The sequence below is a fragment of the Pangasianodon hypophthalmus genome, chromosome 13 (genome assembly GCF_027358585.1).
Source record: "Pangasianodon hypophthalmus isolate fPanHyp1 chromosome 13, fPanHyp1.pri, whole genome shotgun sequence".
NCBI lineage: Eukaryota > Metazoa > Chordata > Actinopteri > Siluriformes > Pangasiidae > Pangasianodon > Pangasianodon hypophthalmus.
In genome coordinates, this window is record NC_069722.1 from 10943541 (window position 1) to 10963894 (window position 20354).

General features: G+C 37.8%; 1 protein-coding gene across 1 annotated transcript; it reads left to right on the plus strand.

Moving 5' to 3' along the window:
* The first annotated feature begins 15285 nt into the window (after positions 1–15285).
* Positions 15286–18995, plus strand: noxo1a (NADPH oxidase organizer 1a). Its single transcript, XM_026916801.3, has 8 exons — positions 15286–15416; positions 15530–15610; positions 15697–15775; positions 15953–16136; positions 16223–16413; positions 16508–16615; positions 16888–17005; positions 17239–18995. Exons 1-8 carry the CDS (start codon positions 15351–15353, stop codon positions 17855–17857), a joined length of 1446 nt encoding a protein of 481 aa, XP_026772602.1. The 5' UTR covers positions 15286–15350; the 3' UTR covers positions 17858–18995.
* The last annotated feature ends 1359 nt before the right edge of the window (positions 18996–20354 follow it).

The window sequence follows — 20354 nt, forward strand, 5'->3', positions numbered from 1 at the left end:
TGTGACTACTGATATTACATTGTAATTAGGATGACTTCATTGCATTGCATTATCTTATTTGCCAAAAAAAAACAAAAAAACCTAGAACTAAAAGCATCTCAACACAAAACATCAAACAACAGCAGAAGACCACATCAGGTTCCACCCAGTCAGCCAAAAACAAGAATCTGAGGCTACAGTGGGCACAAAATGAAAAAGCCCATTTTTCCAACCTTCAGCTTTCCAGTAGCAGTGAGCCTGTTCCCACTGTGGCTTCAGAATCCTGTTCCTGGCTTACAGAATGTGGTCTTCCTGCCTCAAGGTTTGGCATGTTGTCCAATCTGAGATGCTTTTCTGCTCACCACGGTTGTATAAAGTGGTTATCCGAGTTATCGCCTGTTGTTTATTCACCATTCTGTGTAAAGTCTAGAGACTATAGACCTGCAGTATCTGAAATACTCAAACCAGCCTGTCTGGCCAAAAACAACAACAACAACAAAAAAACAAGCCACAGTCAAAGTCAGTGAGTTAACTTCCCCCCCATTCTGATGTTTGATGTCAACTATAACTAAAGCTCTCTTGACCTGTATGTGCATGATTTTATGCATTGCGCTGCTGCTACATGATTGGCTGATTGTGTATGTATGTATTAGGATGGGTTGCTGCATTTGGTCTGCATCAGAAAACCAATGGAAAAGGAATTACCCCTAGTGTTTTTACTTGTTCCTCTGCTCTGTCCACACATATGGTAGTTTTACAGGTGTTTTTACTAACAGAGCCCAAACAATAGAAATGGAAATGTGTTACTTTACACATATATTTTTGCAGCAGTTTTGAACTGGCTTTTCTTTGTGATATAAGGACAAGCATTCTCGGTAGTTTGCAGGAATTTATGTTGACCACTAGATGGAGTTGTTGTGGTTTAATTTACACTCAGGACTCTGTTACATTTAACATTTATTATGGAAGCAATATATATGAAACCTACATAACTACATAAACATAAAGGTTTATTACATCAAGCATCAGCCTTTATACTCATGAACCTAAAATAAACATAAAATAAAGATTTGATGCCTTTCATGTTCATGTTATGTCATTTTTTAAATTATTTTTTTTATTTAAGATAACACCTGAGTTACAATGCCTGTCAAAAAAGTTTTTAACATCCTGTGTTAACATTTTCAGTCAAAATTCAAGAAACTGGTTAAAGTAAGAAATAGCTATAAATGAACTGAAAGTTTTAAATGCTTTTAAATGATTCTTTTTCTTTTGCAAAGAGCCTATCTGAATTTCTCTAATTAGGCACTTCTGGTAACATAACATTTTTCTTACAGTTGATACTAACACTGTGCAATATAAATTAAATATATAAGAGAGATATATGCTTTACAGACTTACAGTAACTGCTTCACCAAACTAGTGCACTTACCTTTAACAAAGCACTCATTTAGAGTCCCTTTGGAATCTGAGAGTAAATAATGAATAAGTCCTAAAATATGACCCATTATTTGTCTCTCTGTCACTGTGTTGCTTGTCTGACATTGTTTCATGTTAAATGCGATTCTGGGGAACTATATTTCATTCCTAACTTTATTTCCTGTCTGTTTATTGTCAGTAGTAGGTAAACTGCAATGACATACAGTGGATATAAAAAGTCTACACAGCCCTGTTAATATGGCAGCTTTTTGTGAAGTAAACAAATGAAACCAAGATAAATCATGTCAGAACGTATTCCACCCTCAATGTGAAATTACAACGTATAAAAATTAAGTAAAGAACAATCAGAAACATTTTAGAGGAAAAAATAAGAAAAATTAAAAAAAAAAAAATGACAGTAACCTGGTTGCATAAGTATGCACACCCTTTTACAATTGGGGATTTGGCTGTGTTCAGAATGAACCAATCACATTCAATCTCAAGTTCAAAAGTAATTATAATACAGCTGTCAACAGTGAAATTATTCTGATTGACTCCAAATAAAGACCAGCTCTTTCTGTAGGATTTTCTTCACATCTCCTTGATTTCATCTGACTGCTGAAGCCATGGTCTGCAAAGAGCTTACAAACCATGCATGGTATCTAACTTGTTGAAAGGAATCGATCAGGAGAGGGGTATAAAAGAATTTCCAAAACATTAGATGTACCACAGAACACCGTAAACGCCATCATCAACAAGTGGAGAAAATGGAGCACCACAGTGACATCACCAAGAACAGGACGTCCCTCCAAAATTTATAAAAGGACAAGACAAAAAATTACCAGGGAGGCTGCCAAGAGACCTACGGCAACATTAAAGGAGCTGCAGGGATATCTGACAAGTACTGATTACTCTCTGCATGTGAAAACAATCTCTTGTATTCATCACATGTCTGGGCTATGGGGTCTGGTGGCTAGACAGAAGCCCTTTCTCACAAAAACATCCAAGCCCAACTAAATCACCCCAACCATTTGGCAAAATGTGTTATGCTCTGCTGAGACCAATTCCAAAAGGTATAATAATTCCATAACTCCAAAGGGTATGTTTGGTGCAAAAAAAAAAAAAAAAGCACAACACCAAAAGGACAACATGCCCACAGTGAAGCATGGTGGTGGCAGCATCATGCTTTAGGGCTGCTTTTCTTCAGCCAGAACTGGGGCTTTTATCAAGGTTGAGGGACTCATGAATAGCTACAAATACCAGTTGATTTTAGTGCAAAACCTTCAAGTGGCTGCTAGTAAGCTGAAGATGAAAAGTAATTTCACCTTTTAGTGGGAAGGGGTAGAGTTCAAATCCCAGCACCACCAAGCTGCCACTGCTGGGCTCTTGAGCAAGGCCTTTAACCCTCAACTGCTCATTTGTATAAATGAGATAATTGTAAGTCACTCTCGATAAGGGTGTCTGCCAAATGCCATAAATATAAATATATATTTTAGCACGACAATGACCCAAAGCATACACCCAACTCAACAATGAAATGGCTTAACCAAAAGAAGATCATTGTTTCTGAATGGTCTAGCCAGAGCCCAGACCTGAATCCAACTAAAAATCTGTGGGGTGACCTGAAGCGGGCTGTACACAGGAGATGCCCTTACAATTTGATGGATCTAGAATGTTTTTGCAAGAAAAAGTGGGAAAATATTGCCAAATCAAGATGTGCCACACTGACAGACTCTTACCCAGAAAGACTGAGTGGTGTAATAAAATCAAAAGATTTCAGCAAAGTATTAGTTTAATGGTATGCACACTTGTTATTGTAAGTTTTTTTTTTTTTTAATTTTTCCTATTTTTCTCTAAAATGTTTCTGGTTGTTTTTCACTTAATTTTTTTTATAAATTGTAATTTCATATTGAGGGTGTAAAAAGTTCTGATATGATTTACCTTGATTTCATTTTTTTACAGCACCAAAACCTGCCATTTTAACAGGGGTGTGTAGATTTTTTATATCCATTGTAATAAAATACACATTTTCAAAAAGCTTTGACTGGCAGTGTACGTGACGGGTTTTTATTGACCTAAGGGTGTGTTATGACACATTCATGCCAACTGACTTCTGGTATTTCCAAGTTACAAGATATTTAAAAATGAAAATTTACCACATTCAAAAGATACTCTGTTCAAATACTCCGATACTCTGTATAGCAATAGTAAAGTATTTCTGGCCATTAAGTAAAATGAATGGTGAGGTATGCATATTCCCTCTGGTCCTTAAGAAAAGCGCAATTCATTTCACTATTTATAAAAGTTTAATTAAAACCTATGACAATGTCATTAAAGTCTAATGACATATGTATAATATTGTTTTTTTTCCTGATTGTTAAATTAGTGTTTGGTCTTGATATGTGAAATAACATCACAGTGATGTGACTCTGATGTGAAAGTTTCCTGACTCATAACAGTGTTCCATCAGAGTTGACACCTGTTGGAATAAGTATTTTTTAAATGCTTATGTAGGTTTGTGTCAGTTATCATGAAGGGCTTAAGCAGGTGTCATGTAGCCATATGAAAACTAACTGGTAAAGTGTTTCGGCCTATGGTTTCAATTCAGGTTGCTTGCTGAATTCTGGTCTGCAATACAAATGGTCCCATAGCATAAGTGGATGTTAAAGGCTTACGCATTTATTCTTTTGAGATATGCTTGTTGTTTGAAAGGAATTTAAAAGTAAGGCAGAATGCAGGATATAGCTGAGCAGGTGAGAGTGAAAAGTTGTGAGCGAGGGCCCATCACTGGGGTGTAGGCCTGGTTACATTTAACATTTATTAAGGAAACATAATATACACTATATTACCAAAAGTATTCGGTCACCTGCCTTGACTCATATATGAACTTAAGTGCCATCCCATTCCTAACCCATAGGAAGGCTGTCCACAAGGTTGAGGAGTGTGCTTATAGGAATTTTTGACCATTCTTCCAAAAGCGCATTGGTGAGGTCACACACTGATGTTGGTCGAGAAGGCCTGGCTCTCAGTCTCCGCTCTAATTCATCCCAAAGGTGTTCTATCGGGTTCAGGTCAGGACTCTGTGCAGGCCAGTCAAGTTCATCCACACCAGACTCTGTCATCCATGTCTTTATGGACCTTGCTTTGTGCACAGGTGCACAGTCATGTTGGAAGAGGAAGGGGCCCACTCCAAACTGTTCCCACAAGGTTGGGAGCATGGAATTGTCCAAAATGTTTTGGTATCCTGAAGCATTCAAAGTTCCTTTCACTGGAACTAAGGGGCCAAGCCCAACTCCTGAAAAACAACCCCACACCATAATTCCTCCTCCACCAAATTTCACACTCGGCACAATGCAGTCCGAAATGTACCGTTCTCCTGGCAACCTCCAAACCCAGACTCGTCCATCAGATTGCCAGATGGAAAAGCGTGATTCATCACTCCAGAGAACGCGTCTCCACTGCTCTAGAGTCCAGTGGCGGCGTGCTTTACACCACTGCATCCGACGCTTTGCATTGCACTTGGTGATGTGTGGCTTGGATGCAGCTGCTCGGCCATGGAAACCCATTCCATGAAGCTCTCTGCATACTGTACTTGGGCTAATTTGAAGGTCACATGAAGTTTGGAGCTCTGTAGCAATTGACTGTGAAGAAAGTCGATGACCTCTTTGCACTATGCGCTTCAGCATCCGCTGACCCCTCTCCGTCAGTTTACGTGGCCTACCACTTCGTGGCTGAGTTGCTGTTGTTCCCAAACTCTTCCATTTTGTTATGATAAAGCTGACAGTTGACTGTGGAATATTTAGGAGCGAGGAAATTTCACGACTGGATTTGTTGCACAGGTGGCATCCTATGACAGTTCCACGCTGGAATTCACTGAGCTCCTGAGAGCGGCCCATTCTTTCACAAATGTTTGTAAAACCAGTCTGCATGCCTAAGTGCTTGATTTTATACACCTGTGGCCAGGCCAAGTGATTAGGACACCTGATTCTGATCATTTGGATGGGTGACCGAATACTTTTGGTAATATAGTGTACTTACCTACATGAAATTTACATAACTACATAAACATTTATGAAGGTTTATTACATCAAGCATCAACCTTAATAAATACTTATAAACTTAAAATAAACATAAAATAAACATTTGATGCCTTTCATGTATTTTTAAATTTAATATAACACATGAGTTACACTGCCTGTCAAAATTTTTTGAACATCCTGTATTAACATTTTCAGTTAAAATTCAAGAAACTGTTAAAGTTAAATAGTCTGGGATTATAAGATCAAAGTAAGAAATAGGTATAAATAAACTGAATGTTTTAAACGCTTTTTAATGCGTCTTTCTTTTTCTTTTTTTGTTGCAAAGGGCCTATCTGGGGAACTATATTTCATTCCTAACTTTATTTCCTGTATGTGATGATAGAAATGAAGTCAAAGCTTACTTGAACTTGAACTTGTTTTGATGGAGCACGTGTTTATTATTTTTTCCTTATTTAATTATCAGCAGTAGATAAACAGCAATAACATAATAAAAAATTCCACATGTTTGAAAAGCTTTGACTGGCAGTGTACGTGACAGGTTTTTATTGACCTAAGGGTGTGACACATTCATGCAGACTGACTTCTGGTATTTCTGAGTTACACGATAATTAAACATAAAAATTAACCACATCCAAAAGATGTTCTGAATAGCAATAGTAAAGTATTTTTTGGCCATTAAGTAAAATGAGTGAATACTTATGGCCATATCATCACGGAGATATACATATTCTCTCTGGTCCTTAAGTAAAGTGCATTTCATTTCACTATTTATAAAGGTTTTAATTTATAAAGATTTTAATGTCAGTTATCATGAAGGGCTTAAGTAGGTATCATGTAGCCATATGAAAACTAACTGGTAAAGTGTTTCCATTCTTATTAAAGCTATATTGCATGCACACACACACACACACACACACACACCATTTCAATCTTTCGGCCTTTCCAAAGATCTTTCAGTCTATGGTTTGAATTCAGGTTGCTCTCTGAATTCTGGTCTGCAATACAAATTGTCCCATAGCTTAAGCGGATGTGTTTTGAGATATGCTTTTTTGTTTGAAAGGAATTTAAAAGTAAGGCAGAATACATGATATAGCTGAGCAGATGAGAGTGAAAAGTTGTGAGCGAGGGCACAACAATGTGGTCAAAAAAAAAAAACATGCAAAATCACGTGCACGGAACTTTTACCACTGGGAAGCTGCACTGGCCAACTGATAATTCAGGATCAAAACATGTACAACATCCATGACTGTTTGTTTTTATTATAGTTATAAAACAATTAGCACACATTTCCTTGCTTTGAATCGTAAAAACTTTATGTCCGATTTATTACTGTGGGGAAACTTTTTCTTAGTGAGCCTGATAGGCTAGTCAATTTCAATGAATTTGTTTTTACACCTAAACTACAGCACGAGTAGTGTTGTAGTAGTGTTAGACTGCTTTCAATCCAATCAGATAACACACAATAACAAAACATGACAGGATCTGGATTATAAATAAGTACTGGGTTGCACCCACATCTGTATGACGAAAGTGAGGTCAAATAATCATGAAAAATACTGATAATAAATACTGATAATGTGAGGAATGAGAATCTCCAAGTGTTTTTTTTTGTCAGCTCTGGTGCCCAACACACAGTACGGAGCAACAAGTGCCTTGGTCCTCGCTAGGCATATAATTATAATATAATCATTTTTCAGCCAATACAGATTGTAAAGTCTCATGACATTTCATTAAGAACAGTATTAAATATATGAACAAATTCCTAAAAATTGCAATTGTGTGTTCTGTGACACAAAAGACCTTTCACACTATAGCACACAACTATAATTAGGAGATCAAAAATTAATGCAAATATCAAAGTTGTCACCTCTAGTGACAATATACTGTAATCACCGACAATAGTTCTAAAATATTATTTTACATAATATTTGAACGGTATAATCGTGCAACTGATTGTTGTCACACATCTTCTTCTTGGCCATGAAAATGATTAATCGTGATGCACGTTATTTAAGGAAGGTTATTTTATCACTAAATGTCAGCCAGCATGATCTCTTTCTCTTATCTCTGTGGTTCTTGCTTTGCACGCAGCTCATACCATTCCAACGTGTACTGGGCTTCTAACCACCTCTTTCTCCCTGGCACGCTATAACCACAGACACACCAGCTGTTGATAAGTGGTTTCAAAAAAGTGAGGGAGCATGGGAGGAGGCACGTCAACAGTTATGTCAAGCAGTTCAACAATTTGCAGACAGACACCAGTTTGAAACTCTACCTATGAACCAGGTGAGAGTGCATGGCTGTCAATCAAGGACTTCTGATCATTTAGAGTTGGAAAAACTTACGCCATGTAACATGAGCCCATTCCACAGTATCTAGTAAATCAACAAAGCAACCTGTAAGGTACAGCTGCCATGTTATTACCATGTATCACCAAGTGTGTGCCTGTTTGCTGATCTCCTGACCGTTTGCCAGCTTCACATTTTTGAGTATTGCCTAGCTCTTTGGCTTGTCTGATTTGTCTGTCCACTTCATGACAAACAAGGTATGTGCCAAGTGTGCCTATAAGTGTCTAGGGTTTTTCCTAGGTCAAAATCATTTCCAATGAAATTAAATCATAAACATTTCTAAATAAATAAATTCCTATTTATTAAATTTTAGAGAATGAGCCTTTTTCATACATAAACTGTATTTATATAGAATACCCAAAGTTTATATAATCTTAATAGGCCTATAGGGTATTCAAAAACCTTTCACTGGCATTGTACATGTGGCAAGACATACACTCACCATCCACTTTAATAGGAACACCTGTACACCTGCACATTCATGCAGTTATCTTATCAGCCCATCATGTAGTAGCAGTGCATAAAATCATACAGATACAGATCAAAAGCTCCAGTTAATGTTCACATCAAACATCAGAATGGGGAAAAAGTGTGATCTTTGTGACTTTGATCGTGGCATGATTGCTGGTACCAGATGGGCTGGTTTGAGTATTTCAGAAACTGCTGATCTTGTGGGATTTTCACACACAACAGTGTCTAGAGTTTACACAGAAGGGTGCAAAAAAAATCCTGTAAGCCGAAGGTCTGCAGGCTGAAACACCTTGTTGATGAGAGAGATCAGAGGAGAATTACGAGACTGGTCTGAGCTGACAGGAAGTCTATAGTAACCCAAATAAGCTCTTTTCTTTACAACCGTGGTGAGCAGAAAAGCATCTCAGCACTAATAAAGTGATCAGTGAGTGTTTATGCGAAACAATGACATGTATAATGACCAAAAGGAAGGAGAGGTGAGTATGAGTGTAACTGATCTTATGAGTCATTATGAGCTTTCCTGTTATGAGGAAATTAGGTAAACCAATTACTGGTGTATCCAATTCTGGGGTTGATATAACGTTACATAAGTAGGAGGGGCAGTTAGTTTAGATAATTCAAAGTTGGCAGTATTTTGAATACCCATGTTTCACTGAAACTGAGGTCCCATTTAATTCAAGGTGCATTCTTGGCGTGTCAAACAATGGCATGTTGTAGGTCTGGATTACAGACTGTGAAAAGATTGAAAGATTGTTGACATGGCTGATCAGCAGCTCTTTTTTAATAGGTTGACACTATAACTACCACACCATGAACCCAAATTAGGCATGAATATTTGGTAAACCAAGACAAATTTCAATAATGAGTGCAAGGATGGCTGTGTCCTCTGTGTATTTAAAATTGGTAAACAGGAGAAGTGTTTTCTCCAGGGCTGTAGGAATTAAGTATTGTGGTCTTGGGCACTGGTCTCGCTGAATATGGACTTGGTCTTCACTGAGAGTCTGTAAAAATAATGTTTATGTTGTCTTTCCTTTATTCATGCACAAAGTTTGACAAGCAGTAATTCTTTCTTCTTGAAAAAATAGCCTAATAATGGCTCAATGTACCAATGAAGCCAAATAATTGAATTGAAGTATAGGCCTCGAAAAGGATGGTGTTTGGTTTGATCTTGACTGAGTCTTGACCTGACCTTGGTTAGTCTTAGTCTTGGACTTGACAATGGGAATCTTGACTATAGCCCTAGCTTTTACGAACAATTATGTGTGTGGAGGAGAGAAATATCCCAGATTAGAGCCTTGTGGTACTCCAGTGCTGGTGAAAGACACAGTGAGATCTTACTGGAAAGCATTCACTAAATCGAGCATTTTGTCTGTGAGCAAAAGAAAAGTTAAGTGGCAGTGTAACTGATCTTCTGAGACATTTATGATAATTTGAGATTTCCTGTTATGTGGAAATTTGACTTGCGATGACGAGTTACTAGTAAATCAAATCTTTAGCTTGTTCTGGTTCAAGAAAATGAGCAAATAAAATGAGCAAATAAATAATTCCAGGATTGGCTCAATGATATAACAGTACATAAGGAAGTTGGGGTATATTGTTGTTGTTATACGCTGATCAGCAATAACATTATGACCACTGACAGGTGAAGTGAATAATATTGATTATTTCATTACAATAGCACCTGTCAAGGGTTGAGATACATTGGGCAGCAAGTGACCAGTCGGTTCTCAAAGTTGATGTGTTGGAAACAGGAAAAATGGGCAAGCGTAAGGATTAGAGAGACTTTGACAACGGCCAAGTTGTGATGGCTAAATGACTGGGTCAGAGCATCTTTAAAACGGCAGGCTTTGTGGGGTGTTCCTGGTATGCAGTGGTTAGTACCTACCAAAAGTGGTCCAAGGAAGGACGACCGGTGAACTAGTGACAGGGTCATGGGCGCCCAAGGCTCACTGATGCGCGTGGGGAGTGAAGGCTAGTCCGTCTGGTCCGATCCCACAGAAGAGCTATTGTAGCACAAATTGCTGAAAAGTTAAAGCTGGCTATGATAGAAAGGTGTCAGAACACACAGTGCATCGCAGCTTGCTGTGTATGGGGCTGTGTAGCCACAGACCTGTCAGAGTGCCCATGCTGACCTTTGTCCACTGCCAAAAGTGCCTACAATGGTGAGCATCAGAACTGGACCACGGAGCAATGGAAGAAGGTGGCCTGGTCCGATAAATCACATTTTCTTTTACATCATATGGAAGGCCGTGTGCGTGTGCATCGTTTACCTGGGGAAGAGATGGCACCAGCATGCACTATGGGAAGAACGCAAGCTGGAGGAGGCAGTGTGATGCTGGGAAACTTTGGGTCCTGGCATTCATGTGGATGCTATTTTGACACATACCACCTACCTAAACATTGCTGCAGACCAGGTACACCCCTTCATGGCAACAGTATTCCCTAATGGCAGTGACCTCTTTCGGCAGGACAATGCGCCCTGCCACACTGTAAAAATTGTTCAGGAATGGTTCGAGGAACATGACAAAGAGTTCAAGGTGTTGACTTGGCCTCCAAATTCCCCAGATCTCAATCCGATTGAGCAACTGTGGGGTGTGCTGGACAAACAAATCCAATCCATGGAGGCCCCACCTCACAAGTTACAGGACTTGAAGGATCTGCTGTTAACGTCTTTGTGCCAGATACCACAGCACACCTTCAGGGATCTAGTGGAGTCCATGCCTCGACGGGTCAGGGCTGTTTTGGCAGCAAAAGGGGGACCAACACAATATCAGGCAGGTGGTCATAATGTTATGGCTGATCAGTGTATATGGGATTATAGATAACTCAGAGTTGGCAGCAATTTGAATACCCTCAGTTCATTGGAACAGAGGTTTAATCCAATCTAAGATGCCTTCTTGCCATGTCAAACAATGCATTGGAGAGAGTGACATTGATTTCTTGATAAAATGGTGCTGTCAGACTGTGTTAAATACAGAACTGAAAACTATATATACTTTTTGTATATATATATATACACACACACACACAATGAACACAGGTAGAATATGTAAAACTCCACACAGACATCAAACCCCTGACCCTAGAGCTGCACCACCAAATGAATAAATGTTAATAAAAATTCTGTAAGTACAAAGAGTCGCAAAGTTTTAATGCTTTTAGTTTTAAAAAGTTTAAAAAAGTTTTAAAGATTTATTGAATATCTGCATTTCTGTTATTAAGCTTAAACTAAACTACCCTAAAACAATTTCCAGCTTAAACTTATTCTGTGCATCTTAAGTCAGAAGTAGTTTCTAAGAATATTCTGGTCATTATTCCTTGTAAAAACTGTATTGGCCTCTCCAGCTATCTGTGGCGTCAAACCAGAAATGAGTACCAGTTTAATAACTGTAAACAATAACCATTCAGACAATGTCTATGTGATGAAAGCACTGAAGACAAACAAAGGTGTTTCTGTGACAGTGCCAAAAGAAAAGGGTGAAGTGTAGAAGTATTCACCGACATTTCCTCAACAATGTTTATAACCTGACAGGAATTCATGGCAAAAACTTCCTTGAATCTTTTCCTGAATCCACGGGTCATGTTTAACAGCATTGCACAAGATCTGCTAGTGTGTCAGAATATTGACACACCCGTTAGGCGCTTAGTGTAAATGACAGCCTATCTTAAGGCATAATCAATCAAGCAAACAATCTTTTGTGTATAATAATTAACTCCTACATACTTCTTTTTACAAATAATTTTTTTGTCCGATGAGGACAGTATGGGTACTTTGATTTAAAATAAAAATAAATTAAAGTTACCCTCCAAAATCCTGTTGAAGTGACTGTATAAAAGAACATCATCTTAAATCATTTTACTTATTAAAAGTCAATATATTTACGAGCATACTCCAAACATAAATACTCTTGTTAATTGTTAAAGAGAAAAACTTTGTATATTTTTTCTATGTTAAAAGAATATTATAGGATACTTATATTTTAAAGGCCCTTTAAAAATACTAAACATGACACATAATTTTATATTGTTTTTTAAATATAAAAGACTACTAACGTTTTGTCTGTGTTAAACCCTTTAAGCCTTTATTGCATAGTCTCAATTGAAGACTCAACAAAATATTTATGTTCTAATTCCATTTAAAACCTTTATTGAGAGAATGAGAGAATTTTGACAACACTAGAACCGTGTTATTAAAAAGCATTGTTTATCATCAAAGTATACACTGACCAAACAATGAACCAACTGCATGTTCATAAATAAAAATACTACTACTACTACTACTACTACTACTAATAATAATAATAATAATAATAATAATAATAATAATAAGCTAAACAAAGAGGTAAGCAGTAGAACATAAATATTCACTCACAGAAATACACACACACACACACACACACACACATTTCCACTGAGCGATTGTTCTGCGGGCAGAAATGTCTTCTCAATGCTATCATCTCAATTCAAAGGAGAGTAGCCAGACTGGTCTGAGCTGACAGGCTGTCTGTGATAACTCAAACAACCATTCTTTACATCCATGGTGAGCAGAAGAGCATCTCAGAATGCAACCTTGAGATGGATGTCTTACAACAGAAGACTACATCAGGTTGCACGCCTCTCAGCCGAGAACAGGAATCTGAGGCTACAGTGAGCACGGCCTCACAGAAACTGGACAGTTAAAAATTGGCAAAACATTGTTTCCTCCACCCCCCATCTACAACTGTCCTGTTATTTGAGTTACTGTAGCCTTTCTGTCAGCTCAATTCAGTCTGTATGTGTCTGTGTATACTTTAAAGACTGCTGAATGTGTTTGCAGTGTGAACATGCAAACATGCATATGGTCCTATTTGTTAATGTTCTAGAGTGATATTATGTTGGCATTAGCACACTAGCATGTTTAGGGCATAAAGAAGTCATCTGAAATTTTTATATGAAGTATAAAAACTCAGTTTTGCTCAGTTGACAACTTGAAAACTCAATGGACATGAATTTGACAACTTGAAAACTCAAAGGACATGAATTTTATATTTATTGTATAGTGTGAACTGAAATGAGCCTTTTATGGAAACACCTAGATCTATAGTTAAAGAAAGCATTAACCAAAATTCAATTATTTCCAGCTTATTCATTCATATACAGTTCATTTATTTGGTGGAATAAATAAAGCTAACACTAACGCAGTCTATTCACTTTTCTGTATAATTGTATAACTGTATATTATTTGTTGTTTAAAGGTTAAAGATTTAATCCTTCAGTGCTTAAGTGCCATTTTGCAGAACATCAGCAGTTAGCTACAGCTATTACCTTGTAATCACGCGTCACTAGATAACTGGAAGCTGGGGCTTTATCGGAACATACAGTGCACTAGGCAGGGTGCACTATTTTACAGCCAGAGTAGCGCACTTGTGTAGGCTGTAGGGACGAGTGTGGGATTCAGTCCGCGGTGTTTTGAGAGTGTGCTGCAGCGCGGGATTTCCCACAGAGACAATGAAAGCTACTGCTTCTAATAACATCCTCAAACTCATGTAGGACTGACATAATGAGCTTCTTTAAAGTCATTTGCATAGACACTCTTCGTTATATCACTAATGAAAATGACTTGACATGAAACTAAGAAACTTTGAAGAAGTTATATATTATGAAGTACATGTCAATTTCCTTTATACACTGTTTAAACCACAGTTATTGGAGTTTTAACACATGATTTTGTTTCTATACAAAATCGTTTATCTCAAAATCAGTTTTTCCCCCTATATTTGGAACAACAACAACAAAAAATATCTTAGTTTCTAGATGGCATGTTTTCCTGAAAATCTCCTATCTTGTCTCCAATTAGAAGGATATTAAGAGGGATTTTCCAAAATGGTGATTATTGTTGTATTTATGTTACATTGCATACTGAAAATTGGAAATATACAGTACTGTGCAAAAGTCATAAGCACCATATGTTTGTACAAATTTTGTTATAGATGTTTATTTTTTGACTTCTGCATTATTGAGTCAGCACAAAAACATTTTATATTTCCAAACATTACTTAAAAAAAAGTAATAAAAAATGTTACAGAACAACAACAAAAAAAAAAAAAAAAAAAAGAAGAAGAAGAAGAAGAAGGAAATGTGACAGTCAAAGTCTCCAGAAGAACTGAGGTAGTTTCTCAGTTTCTAGGTTAAACCTACTCATTTCCTTGTGAAACAGTACAGTGTCCCTGAGGCTATTTTTTTTTCTTTTTTAGAAAGCAAAGGGTTGTCACACCAAATATTGACTTAAATATTTTTTAGTTTATTATTGTTTACTTCAGGTTTTTTGTATGTAAAAACAATTAATGTCATTATTTTTGAAGGCTTTGCTTTACATCTCTCTCTCTCTTTCTCTCTCTTTCTCTCTCTTTCTCTCGACATCAAAAGACTACATTTTGATTTTATTAATTATGTACATTTATACGTATGTAATTAGACTGCACTTTATTTGCATAAATATCTGTACATAAAAGTTCCAATACAAAAAAATACATGTAAAAAATATAAGAATATTAACAATAAACTCCCAAAAAAACCTTATTGTGATATCTCTTTTTATTCACCCTGTTCACCCTGTAGTCCTGAGATTACTCTTAAAGGCTTTTTTTTATTCTTACTAATCACCACCACATATAAAGCCCTTGTAAATGATACAGTCTAACTGTATCATACGCTACACTATCTGGAAACGAATTATAGAAAAAACTGGAATACATTTTAGGATTACCAGAAACATGTCAAAGACAATAAAGTTTGTGTTTCATTGTGTTTATTTTGTAACTTGTAACTCAACTAAGACTTCCTTTTCATTTTAGCACTCCTTTTGTGGATATAATTGAGCCACGCCATATAACTGTTTTTCCACATATATAATTCCCTCATGGAGTGTACATAATTACAGGTTACCACATATCAGATAGTACAAAAAATTCCGAAGGGGTGGTTAATGGCACCGCCCTCCTGCTACCGACTCCACCCTCCTGAGCTTTATATAGACGTGGACATGCTGCATGTCCTCAGAGTGTTCACTTGAGGTGGAACAGTGTATTGCCAGGGAAAAAAAAACAAACCTGAAATGGAAGACCGCAGACTCCCTATTAGTGTTCGCCTTATAGGAGTGATGCACAAGGAGAAGAGCAAGGTAAGGCAAAGTTTACTGTGCACATGCTGTTTTTCTTATGCACATTAGCAGAGCACTGCTCTTTTGAACTAAACCAAGAATGCAGTAAATCTAAGCTTGTACCTTTCCTCTAGCTCTACATGACCTCCGTTCTTTGGTCAGATCAAAACGAGATCATCGTCTACAGAACACTTGAGGAATTCAAAGCATTGCATGTAAGTATTTTCCCCCCACAAATTCATCTTTTTTTTTTAGCCTAATTTTTTTACAGACATTTTGAATTGTCTTATTTGTTTTTCAGATTCAACTTAAGAAGAAATGCGCAGCTTCAAATGTAGGTCCTTTTCAAAGGTCAATAAAGATTGTTCCCAAGTTTAAAGGTAAATATGGTCTTACTATATTTATTTTAAAATAAAGCACTTATTATAAATATCATACATATTTATGTAGTACATATTACTTATTTATTTTTAAGTAAATATAAAAGAATAACAATGTGTCTATTAATTGGGCCTTAGACCTAATGTTGAGCCTGTATTTCACACATCTGCTTGCAGCTGAGAAGGTAAAGAGAGGCCTGCAGAACAAGAGCTACAGTAAGTCCCTCCTGAGGCTGAAGCCACTGGAAGAGTACTGCACGGCACTACTGAGAGCTCATCCTTCTGCCTCTCAAAGCTCAGAGCTTATCCAATTTCTGCTTCCCAGGCCAGATGATCTGAGACCAGAATTTTCCCAGAACAGGTATTGACAAACACACATACCAAAAATTATTTTCAACTTATGAGAAGTGAAATAAAGTAAGCTAAGTGACATGTTATTGGGCACAGCATTATGGTCATGCCGTCAGAAGAGTCTCTGGGCAGAAGCAGTAACCTAAACTCAGATGCTGGTGTAACCCAGCCATTCGTGACCCAGATGTACCGATGCATCGCTCCCTATGAGACTAAGGACACAAAGAACCGTCCTTTCAAGGTTGAGGTGGGAGAAGCTGTGGATGTGCTCATCAAGGACAAAGCAGGTGAGCGTAATTAGATACCCTCATGCCTTATCTTTCATTCACTATTCACATGTTTGCATGCGTTCATGTAAATTTTGTAACTGTGTCCTCATAGGCTGGTGGTTGGTGGAGAATGAAGCTAAATGCATCGCCTGGTTTCCTGCTCCATACCTGGAGAACGCTGAGGCAGACGATGAGGCCGATGATCAAGAAGTTGGAGAAAGTAAGATCTTTATAACAGGATTATAGAAAGAATATTCTCTTGGTGAATTGGACAGAATAAATTACATTCCTGAGGCCTTGTACTGGTTGTTAAACCTGTCGTTACTGGCTTTAGGCCAATTTCTATAAATATTACAGTCCTACAGACATAATGTTATTGTAGATCCGGGTTCACATACAGGACAGACTTCTGCTGACATGACCTACTACAGTATCTCAGGTTAAAAATATAAGAGCTTTATGTAACTTTTATTCGCAATCTTCTTCTTATAGGTGCTCTATGTGTTGCCACCAAAAGTTACAAATCCACAAAAACAGACGAACTGTCTGTGGAGATTGGATCCGTGGTTGAGGTTGTACGAAAATCGAATGATGGATGGTGGTTAGTTAGGTAAGCATTCATCTTTGTGACTGCAAACAAAGAAGAAGATAATGCACAAACCACAGACAGACTCACTATTTGTTATTGAATAAGCACACACACCTACATGTCAACAATGAACAAAGGTGTACAGGAACATGGCATGAAGCATTTGTTGATGATTTATTTCCATTGATTTGTTGCCATGAAATTGTTCCAGATATTGTTTCTTGAAATCTCACTGCCCTTCTCTTTTATCTCAGGTACAACTGCAGGACTGGTTACATCCCTTCCATGTACCTGCAACCATACATTAATCCACGGGTGCATATAATTAGCACCCAGAGGGGGCTTCAAAGTTCTTCCCTAAACTTGGCTCAGCTTCAGGTCCCTGCTAGCTCTTCTCTGATGATCCCGGGACATGAGCTCAGCCGTTCACAGTGCAACCTCCTGCAGCTTCCAGGAGACAACTTGAGTCTCAGTGACAAGGCCAAATCACAATCGCTGAATGTTCTCACAGATGTTGACCACTTGCCACCCACCATTGAAGTGGAGCCTGTGGAGGACAGCAGGGCCAGGAGCTTGAGCGGCAGCAGTGAAGAAAGCTTTAGCGACAGTGCCAGCTCCTCAAGCAGTGGGTCCTTCCGTGTGAGCAGCCCCGAGGACATCCGGCGGTGTAGCACGCTCCAGTCCGACCACCTGAATCCCACCAATGGCAAGCTCTTCCCCAGCACCTCTGAGCCAAATGTGTTCAAGTTGCCCAGCACACCCAAAATTCCCCCCAGGCCTCAGGCGCAAGAGATCCTCAAACGCTGCACCACTGTGACACGTAAAAACATCTCCAGGGTGTGTTCTCCACTTGGGGACATCCACAGCCGCTGAACACAACTATGAAATGTTGCTCTTTTCACTATTCCAGCTAGATGTGGGTAACCAGACATGTGCAATCATGGATGCTTAGTTGCATGTGACACGCAGGATTCAGTTTAGTGTTCCATGTAGAGGTCAGTGTCCAGTGAAGAATAGCCATAAAATGTTCTTTTGTTTTTCTGATTGAACATAGATAATACAGTGCCTTCCTTTTGCTTCATTCATAAATCTAGGCATAAAGTCTCTGAAGGGCAACTGCAATCTGCTTAATCATGCATATCATATATTTTATTGTAGATCACTTGTACTAGAATCACTGACACAAGGTTAAGGGTTCTTTGGTTGTCCCTCTTAAAGCACAGGGTTCTCAAACTTCAGCCTAAATCCCCCTTAGTGGATAATAAGTGTCTAATACCTCTCAATCAAACTAACAAACAAACAAAAAACTTTCTCCATAGTCTGCACGTACACGACTTGTAGTCCTAAAACCAACTTGTTAAGGAAGCTGGAGGCTGTGCATTGTGATTCGCTGGCACATGTTTCATTTTAATAGTGCTACTCTTTTTAAACAAATGCCACTCTTTTAGGCTGAAGTTGTTATAATAAACTGACAGAATGAATAGCAACCAAGTTTGAGACCTGCTGCCTTGGAGGTTCTATGTAGAACCCTATCAAACTGATTACACAGTGAATGAAATGTGCAATCTCTGTCTCTGTTATAGATTATAGAGATATATATTTTTTTCTCTATGGTTTGTAATGAAATGTTATAAAAATGGCATACTGAAAATCTCTTCCATACTGGAAATCCAATGTAGTGCATCGTATATGCAGTATTTATTGTACTTGTCACTGTAGTGAGACATCACATGATTGATCTTGCATATCAATGTATTTGTATATGATTAAACCTAACCATTTATATTATTATTATGTAGAATGCTTCTGTGAAATGTACACCAAGCTGAGCTTTCATTGTAAAATGAAGGGTGAAGTAAAATCTGTTGTCTCATCATCTTATTCTCTCTTAAAGCCTGTACTTTTTTTATACAAAAAATTTATTGTTGAGAATTACATTTTCCTAACATTTTGGTTTTCTCCCATTGTGTGTATGTACAATAAAAATCAAATAAACATAATATACAACTAACTGTAGTTCATTCATTTCTATCAAAACTCAAAATTTGTGCAGTGAACACAGATCTCAATTTTTTTTAATTCTTATTTATTTTAGGAAAGTCATAGCACAGCAAATGACCTTTTTCTGAAAAGCCCCATTGTGGCTTGAAGGAAGCAAACTGATTGTTAGTTGGAATAAGCACTTCTCTGCACCACTCATAAATGCCTTCATATTATTTTGACATGGTTTTGTAATAAGTTCAAAACAAGAGCAATGACGCAGCAGACACAGTCTCAGACGGGTCAGACATGACAGGTCCAGGTAGTTTGGAATGTGGAACATTAATTGAATGTCAAATCTGTCAACATGTTGGTTTTGCTTCCTGCATCCCAAGATTGTACAGACAAGAATCTGTGAGTACATCAAGTACATGCTTAGTCTGCAAGATAAACACATTGCTCAAGCCTCAGTTCCAGTTGTTTAAGCAGAGAATGTTTTAGAATGTTTTATCTCATGCATTTACAGTTGGAATTAAACTTATCTCAGATGTGTGCTGGTGGAGGAAAGCAGTCGGATGTCACTGTGGCTGAACTCCGGCCACGGAAAATCGAGTTTTGGTCAAAATTGGCTTTTTGTCTCAATACCATACGTTGTCTTCTCAACTTTAAGAAATCAATAATATATTCCACCAAAACAATGGAAATTGTTTTATTTAAAATTTAACCTTGCCCAAGCTGTCTTCCTGCAAAGATAATGTTGAACAAACACGGTGGTAAGAATAGTCAGGTTTGCCTAAAGATCTTTAAAACCTTGCCAGCTGTGTGCTTTTCTCACACAATGAACATCACAAAATCAAACAGCCTAATCAATTCACTTTGTTTAACTGTCAAAATGTATGTGTAGTCTGGGGAACCAAACTTAAAATGCTATGACTTCTAGTTGAGTTACATGCAAAAGAAAACTATCTGAAACCTGATTACACAGCAGACCAGCAGAACATAGTTAGGTCCATAAATATTTGGACATTGACAAAGTTGTTGTTTTAGCCGTCTACCACAGTATATTGGAGTTGAAATTAAATAATGACGCTCATATGAGCTCAAAGTGCAGACTTTCAGCTTTAATTTGAGGGTATTTACATCCAAATCAGGTGAACAGAGTAGGAATTATACAACTTTTTATATGTGGCCCTCCTTTTTAAGGGACCAAACTTAATTGGACAAACTAGCAACCATTCTCATTTTTAATACTCAGTGGCAAATCCTTCACAGTCAACGACTGCCTGAAGTCTGGAAACCACGGACATCACCAGACACTGGGTTTCTACACTAGGGATGCACTGCCAGGCCTTTACTGCAGCTGTCTTCAGTTCTTGCTTGTTCTTGGGGT

What these genes read in the sequence shown, in the direction of transcription:
- noxo1a (XM_026916801.3), top strand. Translation starts at nt 15,351, where the DNA reads ATGGAAGACCGCAGACTCCCTATTAGTGTTCGCCTTATAGGAGTGATG. An exon ending in AGGAATTCAAAGCATTGCAT is followed by an intron (nt 15,611 to 15,696) that starts GTAAGTATTTTC and finishes TTTGTTTTTCAG; the next exon opens with ATTCAACTTAAGAAGAAATG. An exon ending in GATTGTTCCCAAGTTTAAAG is followed by an intron (nt 15,776 to 15,952) that starts GTAAATATGGTC and finishes ATCTGCTTGCAG; the next exon opens with CTGAGAAGGTAAAGAGAGGC.